The sequence below is a fragment of the Fistularia commersonii genome, chromosome 29, assembly GCF_037954325.1.
Source record: "Fistularia commersonii isolate RoL2024-O1a breed Wild chromosome 29, RoL_Fcom_v1.0, whole genome shotgun sequence".
NCBI lineage: Eukaryota > Metazoa > Chordata > Actinopteri > Syngnathiformes > Fistulariidae > Fistularia > Fistularia commersonii.
This window is the reverse complement of record NC_141312.1, coordinates 5,334,892-5,351,404: the sequence shown is the minus strand read 5'-3', so window position 1 is coordinate 5,351,404 and position 16,513 is coordinate 5,334,892. Positions and strand designations below refer to the sequence as shown.

The following is a 16,513-nucleotide window of genomic DNA, read 5'->3' as shown; positions in this document are numbered from 1 at the left end:
CAACCAAAATGAGAAACATACATTTCCTGCTGTACTCATGATAATAACAGAACCCTAGCTTGCCCGTCAAGACCCTTTTACTCCATCGAGCCAAATATTTTGCGATTTTACTGCAAAGAATGACAATTACATTTGATTTATGATTGGACCATGTGCTTTCACAGGAGAAACCGCTGAACAAATCTCTGCAGCGAGGAGAAGACTCTCAGTTTGATCAGGTCGGTATATCAGCTGTGACATCTGTCTTCTCCAACGTCTTCCACTTGCTTTGTCATCCAAACAAAGCCAGAAATTCAGGATTATTTTGGGATGGGGCCGACCTATCGTATCGTATCATATCATGTCCCTATTGCTCGCCTTCACCTGCTCTCCCTCTTCTTCTCTGCGCAGCTGATCAGCACTATGAGTTCTTTAGCAGAGTACTGCCTTCCATCCATCCTAAGGACCCTGTTTGACTGGTACAAAAGGCAGAACGGGCTGGAGGACGAGTCCCATGAGTATCGACCCAGAGCAAATACCAAGTCTAAAAAGTGAGGAAACGATACACCAAACAAAAACTCCTGAGCGCATATCATCGGAGCGATCCGAAATTGATCTATTATGCATATCAACATAACACATATATCTGTCCAGCAGAAACAAAGAGGTTCATAACGCATTTATATAGTATTGGAGTTTAGAGAAAACTAAATTATTAATGCTCAGTATAGACAGAACAGGAGTCTCCACCTGGATTCAGATGTTCATATTGGATGTCAGCCGTCTGCTCCTCTCTGTCTCTCAGTGATGAGCAACAGAAGGACTACTTACTGGAGCGGAGAGATCTAGCCATCGACTTCATCTTCTCTCTTGTGCTTATTGAAGTTCTGAAGCAGGTGAGGCTCCTTTTGCAGCGATGCGAGGCCAGACTTGGTTCTCATTAACCTTGTCCATTTAAAGCGTCAATCAAATGAAATGACAAATTGATTTCAATCACTGTATAACTATTGTTTCTAGATTGATGTATTTAAAAAAATAAACAGGGAAGCAGGAAAAAAAAAAAATCAAAATTTTAAGTGGACATTAGTTATACAATTAAGTTTTGGTTTACAGAAATGCAATATTCATTGAGAGGTTTTTCTCTCATCCCAGATTCCCCTCCACCCTCTTTTGGATGGACTCATTCAGGAAGTTATTAACCTGGCCTTCAAGCACTTCAAATACAAAGAAGGGTAAGAATTACAGCATGTAAAATAAGAGATTGAAAGCATGTTCATTTGACCAGAAGTGTGCAAGTACTAACACACTTGGCTGATGTATTTCGTTTAAACTTATTTCAGGTACCTGGGGCCGAATACAGGGAACATGCACATAGTGGCCGACCTCTACGCTGAAGTCGTTGGTGTTGTCGCCCAGTCCAGGTATGACACATTGTACTTGTCTTCACATCTGGACTGTCCAAGTATCTCCCTCCTCACTACTACGTGACCTATATCATCAGAAAATAATTTTATCCAACGATGTCCCTTGCAGCCAAATTCAAGTCTCATGTGATAAAGCAGCTATTGAACTGTTGGAAAGTTACCAGGTCAACCCGCTCCTTAGAGCTCATGTCAAAATCTCTCTGTAGTAGGACACCGACCTCCTATTTCTCCTGATCAGCAAGTTGGCACCTTGTGTTGTAGCCTCGTCCAGCGGCATATGGGTGTACGTGAGCGTGAACGGGCGCGGCAACATTGATAAAGCGCTTCAATTACTGCTCGGCTACAGAAGCCGTTTCTGTAATTATGTCAATTTATTGTGTTTTCGTTCTGTTTCTCAAAAAAAAAGAAAAAAAAAAAAGCCTGCACTCATGGTGGATTCTAATTATGTTTTAAGAGCAATCTTGCCTGCAGAGATGTCGAACAGAGGTGTTGTGTTGCCGACCCTTTTCATCAAGGCAACGTTGATGTTGTTTAAGCACTGGTGTCATCCAACATTTCTGGTGTGCACAGACTTTTAACGTCTTATATTTTTACTCAGTTTATCACGCCGACACTGAGGTTTGTTTTTCAAATAGTGTGGGCTGTTTTGTGTAAATGCAGGATTATGGAATGTCCAAAAATCACACAAGTGGCAAAATAAGAGCTTTAAATCATTGTTATTTAGAAACACAATGCATTTGGAATCTAGTTCATTTTGGCTTCGGTTGCGGAGAATTTAAGATGTAGGTAAAGCCACCGGTCATCTCATTGACCCCATTTCTGATAGAAATGGTGATTGCTGCCACCGTCCCTCTGTCGTCCGTAGTCGGTGGAATCACGGCCATGTGTCCGCCGCTCTCTCTCGGATTTAGTCGAGCTGAGCCCTCGCGTCGGTGAAAGTGTATAAGTGTGATGGCAATCCAGGATAATGGCCCTCCAGATGATGGTCCTCCATCAGTGCAATGTTGTGTGTCGTGAGAGGAGCACGCTGTTCCCATTTCGCGGGAGGTTATTACTGTGATGGAGGAGGTGTGGGTTCACCGAGCAGCTCAGTCAGTGCCGTCAGACACGCTGTACCCGGCGAACCGAGCTGTCACATCGCATCATCGGCCTCACGACAGATCGAAGTCAATCCCCTTCAGATAGAAGTCTCCTTAATGAAATCATGTATGTCTTGCAAGTGAATGATGGGTTTTTGCAAGTAATTGACTTCCTGGCGTGTTTCAGGACGGCTGCTCGGTTACTGTAAGGCCAAAGCATTCTCTCTTTGTGGTGCTTCATTCAAGAGTGCGACTAATTTAACAGTCTTATCGTCTTTTTTACTGATATATCAAAAGTGTAACATAATAATAATAATTTATATCCTTTATTCATCCCCATGGGGAAATTCGTTCTCTGCAATTAACCCATCGTGAGTGAACTATGAGCAGGGGGCTGCCGTCGACCAGCGCCAGGGGAGCAGTTAGAGGTCAACAACACTTCGACACACTAGGAGGAGCCGGGATTCGAACCGGGAATGTTCGTTTCCAAAGACATTTGCCAAGACAATTTGATTTCCGAACAGCGTGGCTGTCGTGTTTTTACTTTTCAGTCGCGCCACGCTTTTAAATGGAAAAATTTGGAAGGTTGTTGAGTCCAACATTGTACTTTATTATTCAATGAGTGTGATTTCTAACAAACGATCCTATTTAGTGTTGAAAAAGCTAAATAGGCACTTTTAAAGTGAGCTTGTATATTATTCTTGGCATTTTATGTGTTTCGTATCCCTGTGGGTTCATAGTTCACAGTTAATGTGGATCTTATTTAAACACTCAGCATTAACCAGACGCTTGATGACTGTACCACTTACTTAACTGCTGTGGCAACCCCTGTGAAACACCCGCCAAAAAAATGCAGGCGCCTAAGAACAAGTGCACATTCACAAACACACACACACACACACACACACACACACACACATACACACTCACACACATTCCCTCAACATCACCCCTCCAGATGCCATTCTAAATTTAGACCAGCAGAGCTCTGATGGTAAAAAATCTTCCTGGATCGTGGGCACAAACACAATCTAAAGTACAAGCTCAAACACCCGCAAGCACATACCAACGGAGACAGGTGCGCAAAGGAGGACAAGTTAAGAAAAACGACATATTAGCCAATAAACATGTGAAAAACTGTTTTTATGCCTCGTAAACTCACTCGCAGTCAGCCTCGTTCCTAAGACCTGGCCAACAGGACATCTGGTAACGTATTTTTTTTTTCTGCAGGTTCCCGGCCGTGAGGAAGAAGTTCATCTCTGAACTCAAAGAGCTGAGACAGAAGGAGCAGAGCCCTTACGTTATCCAGTCCACCATCAGCCTCATCATGGGACTCAAGTTCTTCCGCATTAAAATGTACCCGGTGGAGGACTTCGAAGCCTCCTTCCAGTTCATGCAGGTAGAGCTTCGCCGAGATCATCTGCCGCCGCACCTGAGTTTTCTGTCTCGGCAGAGTGGAAAGTACACGTGGCTCAGGCTCATGAAGTATTAACAGGACATTTCAACTATTTCCCCATATACTTTCATGTCTGGAAGCAGTTGGGTGCAATCATAGAGCTATCCCAACGGCTACTGAGAAGTTTCGCCGAAGTAATTAGGGGTTAAATGCTGTCTGGCCCTTTGATGGTAATTGCAGTGCTGAGAACGCTCTGCATTTCCTTCTCCCATAATGAATCAGAGGCTTGAAACCAATGACTTGGCATTTGCAAACTGATCATGTGCATGTTTTCCTTCTTCTCCCCGATGTTTCTCTGCAGGAGTGTGCACAGTACTTCTTGGAGGTGAAAGACAAAGACATCAAACACTCTTTAGCCGGATTGTTTGTGGAAATTCTTGTACCCGTAGCAGCCGTAAGCACATTTCCCCTTAACACCCCGGAAAAAAGACGGGGTCGGGTTGTCAAGTAAATTAAAATGAAAGTTCGGTTGGCTGAAACAATATTTGCCTAACTCTCATCACGAACCCCTCCGCAGACTGTGAAGAATGAAGTGAATGTGCCGTGTCTTCGAAATTTCGTGGAGAGTTTGTACGATACCACGCTGGACTTGTCCTCAAGGAAGAAACACTCTCTGGTAAATAATTTTGTCTACGTGCTGCTTATCTCACCGCATTTCCTCTCCATTACCTGAAGTTTTGTGAAAGCACTTAGCGCAACGCCACAGCGAGTGGGGTTTTATCTCTCCAGGGGCCAGAAATAAGAGTGCAGCATGCAGGACATAGACTGCGTTATTAAGCAGTCTGAGCAGTGCCAGATGGACAGCACGGAAGGAAACGCAAATATACTGTACATAAGATTTAATCGAACCGGTGAGTCGGCGAGGCAGGTACTCTGCCTTTGGAACCAGTGCTTGTTCAGCGAGAGTGAGGGAAAACTACTGCAACTGATAATAGAGATTAAACTGAAATAAGAGATTAAAACAAAATTGAGATGATAAAACAGGGCTCTAAATTCACACGGGTGGATGTCTGTCTAACTGGCCCATCCACTTGCAATCTGTGAGCAGGAAATCATGGATGCCTGCATATTGACAATTTTATGCGATTATTTTTTTCTTTCTAATAATTCATGCAGTCCGGGGAGTTTTTACCATTGGCAGATGGTTGAAAACTTTTCAAAAAGTTCCTTTTGGTCTTGGTAAACATCCACAACTTATCTATGCCTCTTAAACCCTCCACTGGGCAGAGATTGGTAGACTCTCTTTCAGATCGATTGCTGCGAGCTTTATAGCGTTTTCCATGCAAACAGCAGGCTCCTGCAGAGGAAAACAATGCTATCAGAATAATGGGAGCAAACCACTGCACTGGCGATCCTAACAATCGGGCGATATCATTTTACTGTTAGCCGTCCCATATCCGAGAATTCGTCCAAAACAACCAAGTGGCATTTATTACTTTGTATTACTTTTCCGAAACACATTTATGTTTTTAATCTTTGACGGCATTTTACTTTCCCTTATTGATTCAGCCGTGAAAGCTCTTTATCGTCCTTGATTTATTGCACACGGCGTCAGGCTGTTGAGTTCAATTACTGCTGGTCGCCGTTGACAAGATGCGCCGACTCAATAGCCGTGTTCCCTCCGTTGGCGTGTCGCTAAGCGGGAGTGGATGCTTCCTCTGACAGACTGTTAAAAGGGCCGGTCCACCCATGCGTACAAGACCGAAGCTTTACCGTACACAATGAACACATGTTTTGTCACTTTTTTCTGAATGCCGAGCCGCCCTGTCGGTGGGGAGTGGTCAGCCGCAGCAGGAATGATTATAATGTGGTGCATCCCTATAATTGTTATTCTTCTGCATTCTAACCACCCAAGTGACATGCAAGTGTTAGACAAGAAGTGTCTGCTCTGATAAGGACTGACAGTTGAAGGATTCCCATGCCAAAATGACCTCTGACAATGACGCACCTGAACTACAACTGTCGTTGAATATGAATTTATGCTCACTTTCCTCTTCCCTACTTGGCCCAAACTGTATGAACTTGTATTGTTTGCATGAACTAACTCAAAGGTTCAAGGTGTACATCTGAAAAGGCCAGGAAAATGCTACATTACGTTGAGAATTGTACTCATATATTATATATTATGTACGATTATCGTTGCTACAATGAGGTATCAGGAAAACAGGTATGGTAACATTAGCCCGTCTCAAATGATTTTACCACATGAACGGCAGTTCTGCCTTAGGCTTTTTTCCAGCAATATCAGCGTCAGTTGAAAAACTTTGCATGATCTCATAATACCCGACTACATCTTTAAGCTACATCTTTAACTCTTTTTTTAATTATGAGACTCATCCGGGCCTTTGGTTATATATGTAGGTATTTAATGTTCATTAAATTAAAAAAAATCCTCATGTCATTTCATTAGCGCAGAGAAACAAGCTGTCTTTTGTTAAAATTCATTATTATATCAACTCAATTATCGAGAGAACGATGGGTTAGACACAGTCGTTTATAAAAAGAGATTTACACAGCCTGAAACAATCAGTTCACGGCGGCGTAACTAATGCTAAGCTCAATCCCAAATAATTTAATTGCTTAGAATAAATAGAATTAATTTGTCTCTGAAGATCGATTGTCAAGCTTAAGGTCTGAAACCAACAGCATAAGAGAGCGGTGCAAACGTAGCTCGCTGCCAATGAAGAGACAGCTTTTTTTTTCACATTTCCAAACTCATTCCTCTCGTTGTCCGGCTCTTAGGCGCTGTATCCTCTGGTGACCTGCCTGCTGTGTGTCAGTCAGAAGCCATTCTTCCTCAGCCGCTGGCACATTTTCCTCAACAACTGCCTGTCGAACCTCAAGGTCATTCCCTCCGTTTGCATCTTGCACCCACGATAGTAGATGTTGCAAAGTCATGGTTTTGAAAGCAGCAAACCAATAACTAAATACTCAAAACCATCCAAGTTTGCTGATTCATATGTGGATATTCATTTTCTATTCATAAAGACTGGTGTGTCACTTCATCTACTGTTCTGTCTTTAAATACTGAACCAAGAAAGAATCCTACAAAACAAACCACTGTATATTAAAATCTTGCATCAGTGTGTGCTGCCTCGAGGGAAACATTGCAGAAAAACAGGGGCGTCGGTTAAATCCAGACAAGCTTGTAAATTCCTCTCTCTGATGATTTATTCGTCATGACGTTTTAAACGCTGTGTACTGTTGACGTTCATCTAAGGCTTGCAGCACGGTTCCGGTCAGACTACTACATCTTTTGTGGAAATGTGCAAACGGCGGAGGAACATTTCTGTCACAGTGTGTGTCGGATGGTGATAATGAAATATTTTGTCAACATGTGAATGACGATGCAGAATAAAGATCCCAAGATGGCACGAGTCGCCCTGGAATCCCTCTACCGCCTGCTCTGGGTTTACATGATCCGAATAAAGTGCGAGAGCAACACTGGAACACAAAGGTAACCGTTACGTCGCTTATCATGTGCGAGATGTAATTTTAACATACTACAGATTCGATTCCCACGTCATCATTACTTTGCATTTTTATATTTGACTTACATCTGGTCTCCCTCTCTCTCCCCCTTCCCTCTTCTACCGGGCCCTCTCTTGTATCCTCTCCCCCATCTGCCACAGCCGCCTGACGTCCATCACATCCACTCTGTTCCCAAAGGGGAGTCGTAGTGTTGTTCCCCGAGACATGCCTCTTAACATCTTTGTCAAGATCATCCAGTTTATTGCGCAGGTGTGTTTGCACAAGCTCACCTTCAAAGTTACATAATGCCTGAAAACACAGGGAAGGACATAACTCCTTTTTATGCTATAAACATAATATTACATTTGGTGTATACTAAAGTATATGTGGAATTTCTGTAACCATTTGCAGATTATCTGACTGCACCTTGTGTGTATGTCCTTAGTTAACCCTACATTTCAGCAGTATCTTTTCCTAAAATTGACCACATGTCATCTAGTGGTCCAGTGTGGGAACATTCAAATAAGTTAAGCAGTAAGCATTATACGTGACGCTTTTTAACAGAAGTCCCAGAAATCACGTTCTTCTCAGTGAATCAGAGGTAATATCAGATGACTCACACCACATTAACTCAGACCTCTACTCTGGTTTCTCCTTTCAGGAGAGACTGGACTTTGCCATGAAGGAGATCATTTTTGACCTGCTGAGCGTTGGAAAACCCGCCAAAGCCTTCAGTCTCAACCCAGAGGTTAAAACACAGTCCCAGACACTGAATCACGTGCACCAAACAGGACACATTGTGTGTGTCCACAATGACTCATTTGGGAATATTGGGTCCACCTTGTTGTGAGGCGGACCATTCAGGGTTCGATTTTTTTTTTTTTTCTTGTGGTCAGTGAGAAGCTCACTTCTCTTTTTGTTTGACCACTAACATTAATTAACCGACGGAAAAATATTATTATTCATCAGTATGTTTTCTATAAGTTGAAATCATTTATCCGTGCTCTATGTGTGTAGAAGTTGTTTTTTTTTTCTCCATTGTGGGACTAAAAAAATGAAATAAAATAAACAAGATTACATTTAAATACATCATGTTACATTAAATATAACTGTTAAATAGATTTTTTTTTAAATTCTCAAAGACACAGTTAAATTATTTGTTTTGCGCAAACTGAGATCATTGTAATTGCTCATAGACTTTAGGGCATTCATTCAAACACAGTGTGTCTCGTGTGTCCCAGCGTATGAACATAGGTCTGCGGGCGTTCCTGGTGATAGCAGATGCTCTGCAACAGAAAGACGGAGAGCCGCCTATGCCCAACACAGGAGCGACGCTACCCTCTGGAAACTCTCTGAAGAAGAAGAAGACTTATCTCAGCAAAACTCTCACTGAGGAGGAGGCAAAGCTGATAGGTCTGCATTTGCATGCTCTTCAATGCATGCCATGTGGGAGCACCTTCCAACTACTTTCCATTCTTTTCTCCATAGGCATGTCCTTATACTACTCCCAGGTGCGGAAGGCCCTGGACAACATCCTCAGACACTTGGACAAGGAGGTGGGCCGCTGCATGATGCTCACTAGTGTCCAGATGCTCAACAAAGAGCCGGAGGACATGATCACGTATGTAGCTAGTGTGTGATCCTTATTCAATGAACGGTTTGAAAAATAAATAAAAATGCAGCCTAAGAAGATACACTTAAATTGCTTCATATGTTAAAGGAAATGCTCAAAAAAATGCTGCTCATGGGTGATGAGGTTTGTTATTACAAACATTCAATGGCACGACTGTGCTAATGTTGTTTACAGCGGTGAAAGAAAGCCCAAAATCGACCTGTTCAGGACTTGTGTGGCCGCCATTCCTCGTATCCTTCCCGATGGAATGTCTAAACCCGAGCTCATCGACCTTCTTTCACGGTAAGTTCCATTTATTCAGCTTATCAGTGCATCGTTATGTGCTACTCATTTTTTAATTTTGCAGCTGCAAGCTTAGAGTTGGTGAAAGTTGTTATCGAGCCCCAAAGTTCATCTTCATTCACCCGTTACCTTAGGCTCACGGTGCACATGGACGACGAGCTTCGCCTCATTTCCCAGAACTCGCTGCAGAGCCTGCTGCTCGACTTCTCAGACTGGAGGGAAGATGTCCTGTTCGGTTATACGCACTTCCTTTTGCGCGAGGTAAGTTTTCCCAGAAGGTGTTATCTAAACAGTTGTTTCTAATTCTGTTAACCCTCTCAAATTATTTCTGCAACCTGGGGCCCTTAAACTAGCACAGGATAGAAAGATCTGGTGTGATTTAGGCCTATTTACGATTCAGTTTTTTTTAACACATTGCAAATGAGTCTCCTTCTATAAATATTTTTGCCCTCCAGGTCCAAGACACCCATCAAGGCCTCCAAGATGCGTCTGTGAAGCTTCTTCTTCAGCTGCTCACACAGTGGAGGCTGGCTCTGCAGCTTCAGGGGAAGATGCGTGGTGGCATTGAGGTTTGCAAAGTACACTGCGACTTCATTGAGATCCCTTTTTTACTTTTACTTCTCAACACTATTTACATGAAATATTGTAATGAAAAGCTCAAAAGAAATCCGCTCCCAGGTCTTCAGATTGGATTAATATTGACCAAGGTGGAAGTCAGTGATATGACTTTCATCACTGACTTCCACCTCGGCTGATGACAGTCAGTGGTATAAGTTCTGAAATGTCACTTGTCAAATGTAATAATTCCTGCTTTGTCTTCCCTTTCCGCCAGGCCAGTCCCAGACTGCCAGAGCGCAGCCCTCATTGCTCTGTGCTCCACGCAGTGGAGGGCCTTGCCTTGCTGCTCCTCTGCTCGTGTCAGACCAGCACTAGAAAGCTGGCTGTCGGTGTTTTAAGAGAAATACGCTGTCTCTTCACAGCTCTGGGACACGCTGAGGTACAGAACAGAACAATAGCGACAGGAGAAAAAAATTCTTTATCTCGGCCTACAAGCATGCGAAATCTAAATAGTGACGGGAGAAGCTGAGTAATATACAGTTATTCAAAAATATATCAAGCATCCGGGCTTAAGATGTTTCTAAATAAGTTCAGGGCAAAGACCAAGATTGAGGGAAAGCCCAATGATAAAGCGAGGATCTGAGAGGGTGAATTCTCTCACATTGTATGAGGCTGCTATAAAAATAGCTGATTCTATTACTGTCCTTTCCCTTCAGGATGATGATAAACCCATGATAGAGGTCATGGACCAGCTGAGCCCAGTTGTAATGGACAGCTTTGTTCATGTCGCCGTCTCTGACTCTGTGAGTGTATTTATGCGTCAAAACTTGAATTTGGCATTTGCTCGATCATTCATAGCGCATTGCATCCCAGCAGTTATTTAGATGGTCTTTTATTTTGTAATCATTTGGCATTTTAATGCCTTATTTCGTCTTTCTGCCCACTCCCACAGTCCACCCTACCTCTGAGCCACCATGTCGACCTCCAGTGGCTGGTGGAGTGGACGGCTCGACTGGTCAGCAGCTCCTATGACGTGAAGAGCCCGAGCCACGTTTGGATCTTTGCCCAGTGTGTCAAGGACCCCTGGGTGCTTTGTCTGCACATCTTCTTGAGGCAGGAACACCTGCCCAAACACTGCCCCATCGCCCTGGGATACGCCTGGCCATATGCTTTTACACGGCTGCAGCTGCTACTGCCACTGGTTGACCCCAAGTACGTGCACACTAATCGGTCTTTATTTACATTTGAAGAATCTGACTAACTAAATGCTACAGGAATATGAAAGTCAATAATATTTTCCCTGTCCTCATCTTTTCTCCCGCAGCAGTCCGGTGAATGCGAAGAAGACCAGCACGGCTGGCTCCAGCGACAATTACATCTCTTTGTGGCGCAACTACCTGATCCTCTGTCTCGGCGTAGCCAAGCCCAGCATCATGTCCCCCGGACACCTGAGGGCTTCCACGCCGGAGATCACGGCCACCACACCTGATGGCAGTGTCACTTACGACAATAAGGTGCGTGTCTGTCCGGGTGTGTTTCAACCGAGAAAATAGCGTGAAGCCGAAAACGAAGTAATTCTCAGGCAAGTCTACAAATGAATGAGAGAAGTGGCCCTCAAACCCTTTATACACTAAAAGTTAATGAGACAAAACAGAAAAATGAATGATTTGTCAAGTTGCTCACTAAGCTGGCTTGCTCTTTACAACTAAGCTCTGACAGCTGCGCTCTTTTAAGCTACCATGGCTACAGTCGCGGTTTGCAGGGGAATTATAATCAACTATTAAACTCCAGCTGAAGTATTTATGTATGAAATGTTTGAAAGTGCCCCAGCAGCCGGTACGGAACAGATAAGGAGTTTTCGTTCCGATAGCGTTATCATAAAAAGTGATTCCCTGGGCAGAAAGTTGACTTAGCATAATATATGTTTGTTAAGATTCTGGCGGAATTAGATAAGCAGTTAGAGTTGTAACATACAGTATCTGTTCCTGCTCACAGGTGATTGGCACCCCCTCCGTCGCCTGGCTTCTAAAGCAGCTGGTGCCTCTGATGAGAGCGGAGAGCCTGGAGATCACCGAGTCCCTGGTGCTGGGGTTCGGATGTACCAACGCTCTGGTCTTCAGGTACTGGAACCCAAAGACACATGCGAACCCGCAACGTGGAGTTTGTCACATGCTCAATACCGACTTTAACACGAGTCTTAAATGATTGTGAAATAATCATGAAATAGATCCAAGCTCGAGTAGTCAGTATAGTATAAATGGGTTTTCTCTTTTAGACCGACTTGGGAGAGGCATAATCCATTTGTGTTTTCTACCCTCCCTTCCTCAGATGCTTATTGACGTTTATCTGTACATTCCCCTTCGTAACTAACAAAAGCCACATGCCTACCTGACACTCTGAGAAGACAGGAAAAATGTGTCACTTACGTAGGAAAGCAATTCTTCGAAGGGTAGAGATGAATTACATTTTTCCTAAGGGCAACTCTCTGTTGAGAACCTAAGGTATTATATTTTGAAACGAATGCATTTTTAACCCGAGGTAGCCGTTTGTTTGTCACAGGACATTTGACATTGGTGTTTCACAAGATATATGTCTGTTACTAGACTTTCTGTCCTCGTGAATCAGACCACAACTGACAAGAGAGAAAGATAATCTCAAACAAGGGTGATGAGATCAGCCAGTTATCCTCCTTTCTAATCCTGTGTTTTTACAGGGAACTCGTCGAAGAACTCCATCCCCTGATGAAGGAGGCGCTGGAACGCAGGCCCGAGGTGAGTGCATACTCATACATACACAAACAGAGGAAAACAGAAGAAACACAATGACAGATCTGAAGCTGCGCCCTTTTTGCGTCTGCCTCAGTGCGGGCAGAAACTGAATGACAAGATGTACTTATCACTCTAGACCTCATCAAGTTCCAATTTCATTCATTTAAGTAACTGTTTATGAAAATCCCCACATTATATTATATTTTCAAATCGGTGACACAACCTTTGTCATTTGCGTTTAGAACAAGAAGCGTCGAGAAAGGAGGGACCTCCTCAGGTTACAGCTGCTGAGGATTTTTGAGCTGCTGGCGAATGCAGGCGTGATCAGTGACAGGTAGTACCAACATAACGTCTCGAAAGGTGGTGTGGGGTGCACTTACGCTGGAGATGGCTGTGCACAAGGCAGCCTGGCCAGAGCACAGAGCGCGCATGTTGTCCATCACTGCCATTTAACCATAATTTGAGTCTCAGACACCGAGCTGAATCATTTATTTACTTGCGCTGTTCAATGGGAAGTGCCAATTGATGGGAAACAAATACTCAGCGATCGGAAAATAGATAAATTCCAATAAATCTCGTTGTCATCAGCAAAGAAAAGCGAGCGCTATAATTCTACAGTGATAAAATAGTAACTTAATACAGATAGAATTGGGGCAGCAGTGATGGACCTGCTGGTACACAATGGGCAGGCTTTATTCTGAACTTCCACTTTCCCTCGACCGTCCTATTGATGCCGAGCCATTACAGGGAAGAGCGCAATTTGCCCGTCATTGATCCCGCAGCAAATGAGTGCACCTGTACCCGATTGTTTTCAGCTTTTCTGGAGTAATCACGGCCGCTCCACAACTAATCTCGGGATCGATGCCAACACACGTGTTTTTCGTTACCTAGCCACAAGCCATCAGCCATTTCTTTCATCTGGTATTCAAACCCACTCTCTTTACTCAGCCACTTCCCATCTCTAATGTCTGTCTTGTTGAAATGCTTTATAATCCTTTTACTAAAGTGAGATTTCTCTGCTCTCAGCACCAACGGAGCCCTGGAGCGGGACTCTCTGGCGCTGGGTGCCTTGTTCCTTGAGTATGTTGACCTCACCCGGATGCTCCTGGAGGCAGAGAATGAGAAGGAGCTTGATGTGCTCAAAGACATCCGAGCTCATTTTAGTGGGATGGTGGCCAATCTCATCCAGTGTGTTCCTGGTAAAACACTCAAGTGTTTGATGATACATTACAATGACTATTACCCTAAAGCGGTAGGATTACCATAATTTGCATGTAGCCGGGGTAAATGCATATATTATACGCAGAAAATGTGGATATCCATTTAGTCGCCTGTTTCGTCATTGAAGACCCGTATTTGTGTTTTGTCTTTCCAGTTCACCACAGGCGCTTCCTCTTCCCTCAGCAGTCGCTGCGACATCACCTTTTCATTCTCTTCAGCCAGTGGGCCGGACCTTTCAGTGTCATGTTCACGCCCCTGGATCGTTACAGTGACCGCAACCACCAAATTACTCGATACCAGTACTGTGCTCTCAAGGTAGGAAGGTCAACAATGGCCCTTTCGGGCTTTCGTTTCATCCTCCTTTTCTGTAAACTTCAGTGGTAAACTGTTTTTTTTATTCTGTAATACACAGGCTATGTCGGCAGTCCTGTGCTGCGGTCCGGTTTTTGACAATGTGGGTCTGTCTAGTGATGGCTATCTCTACAAATGGCTCGACAACATTTTGGCCTGCCATGACATTCGGGTAGGTCAGCTGTCGGGGCAACCATCAACTCGCTTTCTGCACTTGTCATCATTCTCTGAAAATAGTAAACACTACACTAGAGCACCAGTAAGCATGCCTCATATTGAATTTTTTCATCATAAACACACATATACAAGACATTTGCCTTTAAATTTTGTTTTAGCTGTGTTTGCAAGTGGATTGAGCAGCTACATGATAATATATGTTTGTCACAGGTGCACCGCCTGGGTTGTGAGGTGGTGATCTTGCTCTTGGAGCTGAACCCTGACCAAAGCAATCTATTTAACTGGGCTGTGGACCGCTGTTTCACAGGATCCTATCAACTGGCCTCCGGTTGCTTTAAGGCCATCGCCACTGTTTGTGGTAACAGGTTAGAATTATTTTACAATAAAGGAGGAAATGCCTGCTTTTGGATCATGAAGAAACACAGCAAGAATCTGCTGATAATTTAATATGTTGTTTCAGTGTTTTTTAGGCAGTAAGCATAGCTTACAAATTTCAATTTAGATCTTACTGAATTCATAAGATAGCTTTCATTGTAACCAGCAACTAACACCTCGTTCTGCCACTAGGAATTACCCATGTGACCTTGTGACTCTGCTCAACCTGGTACTGTTTAAAGCTTCAGACACCAGCAGGGAAATATATGAGATTTCCATGCAGCTGATGCAGGTACATAAAATTACAATTCATGATTTAGTTTATATAAGGCGAGGTGCCAGGTGTTACCGAACATTACCTTTTGACCCTGAAAGAATAAATAATTTGTTCGCAGGTGCTGGAATCTAAGCTGTGTGCTTATTCTAAGCGGATGGTAGAGCAAAAGCCGGGGAATATTCTGTACGGGACACACGGCCCCCTGCCCCCCCTCTACAGCGTCAACTTGTCTCAGCTCTCTCTCCAGCTGGCCAGCATGTACCCCGAGCTCACGCTGCCTCTCTTCTCAGGTAATTCTCATCTCGTCCTCCAGTCACTTCGGCAATTAAGCGGTCGTTGATGATCAAGTTGAATGAGAGCAAAAACAAGGGTTACAATAAAACTAAAGAAAATATATTTATTCATTTAAAGTTGAAAGTATGCCGTGTCAAACTCACTGTAGGCAATCAAATCCAAACTGTCCGTTAATGCAGTATTTTAAATGCACTTTGCTTATTCTTTTATGAGCTGAAATTATAATGCATCAATTCATGTTATTCTAATATTGATAGAATTGTATTCAGACCAGGACATTATTGAAAAGATGAATGCAGGTAAATTGTAGCAATATGTAAAAGTTGCAGGAGTATGCTCTTGATCGCGATTAACAAATTACTATTGACATCAGTATCTAAATCTGAGTTGCTTCTAAGCAATGGTACGTTCCCAAATGAGGAGGCTAATTGTTTTACCGCAGGAGTTGCCTGTTTGAGAAACTTATGTGTTTGTTGACAGAAAAATAAGCGTGCATTAGTGATTAATTTATTGTCTGAGAAAAAGGTCACAGACACGGAGCTGATTTGAATTGCTGTAACGCTGTAATCAAGAACTCAATATCAACTTTCACCGTCTCGATTTACTTTTCCAGAGGTGAGCCAACGTTTCCCAACAACCCACCCGAATGGCAGACAGATCATGCTGTCCTACCTGCTGCCCTGGCTCAGCAACATCGAGCTGGTGGACACGGGTCTCTTACCCCCGGCCTCAAGCCCCTGCACACCAGAAGAGGAACCTCGCAGTCAAGGACACGGCATGGGTTTGTCCCCCAGTCTGAGAGGGAACGGCTGGGGCTCTCTGCAGGCAACCTCTCTGGTCCTTAATAACCTCATGTTCATGACTGCGAAGGTGAGGGGGCAGTATTTGAACATGTTTGTTTTAACAAGTCTTTTTTTTTTTTTTTTTTGCTGGCAATGAAATACCAATTGATATGTTACTGGCTCATCAGTATGGAGATGAAGTCCCCGGCCCGGAGATTGAGAGTGCATGGAACGCATTGGTGTCCAACGAGAGGTGGAGCAACAACCTTCGGATCACACTGCAGTTCCTTATCAGCCTGTGTGGCGTCAGCAGTGACACCACGCTGTTGCCCTATGTAGGTGCCGTCAGTACACATCAGTGCCGAGACTAGAAACCACTTTCATCC

The 16,513-nt window shown here is 43.7% G+C and overlaps 1 protein-coding gene across 7 annotated transcripts in view; it reads left to right on the top strand.

Annotated features, from left to right (window-relative positions):
* Nucleotides 1-16,513, top strand: part of fryb (furry homolog b (Drosophila)) — a 42,496-nt gene that overhangs the window by 12,333 nt on the left and 13,650 nt on the right. For 6 of the 7 annotated variants that reach the window (XM_086176706.1, XM_086176705.1, XM_086176703.1 and 3 more), the window contains exons 3-34: nucleotides 165-218; nucleotides 391-530; nucleotides 785-875; nucleotides 1,132-1,211; nucleotides 1,320-1,400; nucleotides 3,713-3,881; nucleotides 4,240-4,332; nucleotides 4,456-4,554; nucleotides 6,681-6,782; nucleotides 7,292-7,395; nucleotides 7,571-7,679; nucleotides 8,071-8,157; nucleotides 8,651-8,822; nucleotides 8,898-9,030; nucleotides 9,217-9,324; nucleotides 9,459-9,585; nucleotides 9,780-9,893; nucleotides 10,157-10,321; nucleotides 10,599-10,685; nucleotides 10,835-11,094; nucleotides 11,207-11,396; nucleotides 11,878-12,002; nucleotides 12,596-12,653; nucleotides 12,893-12,984; nucleotides 13,677-13,849; nucleotides 14,026-14,186; nucleotides 14,284-14,394; nucleotides 14,610-14,764; nucleotides 14,967-15,066; nucleotides 15,170-15,341; nucleotides 15,959-16,215; nucleotides 16,316-16,462. In XM_086176706.1, the coding sequence (XP_086032832.1) occupies nucleotides 165-218; nucleotides 391-530; nucleotides 785-875; nucleotides 1,132-1,211; nucleotides 1,320-1,400; nucleotides 3,713-3,881; nucleotides 4,240-4,332; nucleotides 4,456-4,554; nucleotides 6,681-6,782; nucleotides 7,292-7,395; nucleotides 7,571-7,679; nucleotides 8,071-8,157; nucleotides 8,651-8,822; nucleotides 8,898-9,030; nucleotides 9,217-9,324; nucleotides 9,459-9,585; nucleotides 9,780-9,893; nucleotides 10,157-10,321; nucleotides 10,599-10,685; nucleotides 10,835-11,094; nucleotides 11,207-11,396; nucleotides 11,878-12,002; nucleotides 12,596-12,653; nucleotides 12,893-12,984; nucleotides 13,677-13,849; nucleotides 14,026-14,186; nucleotides 14,284-14,394; nucleotides 14,610-14,764; nucleotides 14,967-15,066; nucleotides 15,170-15,341; nucleotides 15,959-16,215; nucleotides 16,316-16,462 (4,116 nt within the window). The remainder of the gene's footprint in view (nucleotides 1-164; nucleotides 219-390; nucleotides 531-784; nucleotides 876-1,131; nucleotides 1,212-1,319; nucleotides 1,401-3,712; nucleotides 3,882-4,239; nucleotides 4,333-4,455; nucleotides 4,555-6,680; nucleotides 6,783-7,291; nucleotides 7,396-7,570; nucleotides 7,680-8,070; nucleotides 8,158-8,650; nucleotides 8,823-8,897; nucleotides 9,031-9,216; nucleotides 9,325-9,458; nucleotides 9,586-9,779; nucleotides 9,894-10,156; nucleotides 10,322-10,598; nucleotides 10,686-10,834; nucleotides 11,095-11,206; nucleotides 11,397-11,877; nucleotides 12,003-12,595; nucleotides 12,654-12,892; nucleotides 12,985-13,676; nucleotides 13,850-14,025; nucleotides 14,187-14,283; nucleotides 14,395-14,609; nucleotides 14,765-14,966; nucleotides 15,067-15,169; nucleotides 15,342-15,958; nucleotides 16,216-16,315; nucleotides 16,463-16,513) is intronic. The other variant, XM_086176704.1, reaches the window with a different exon arrangement.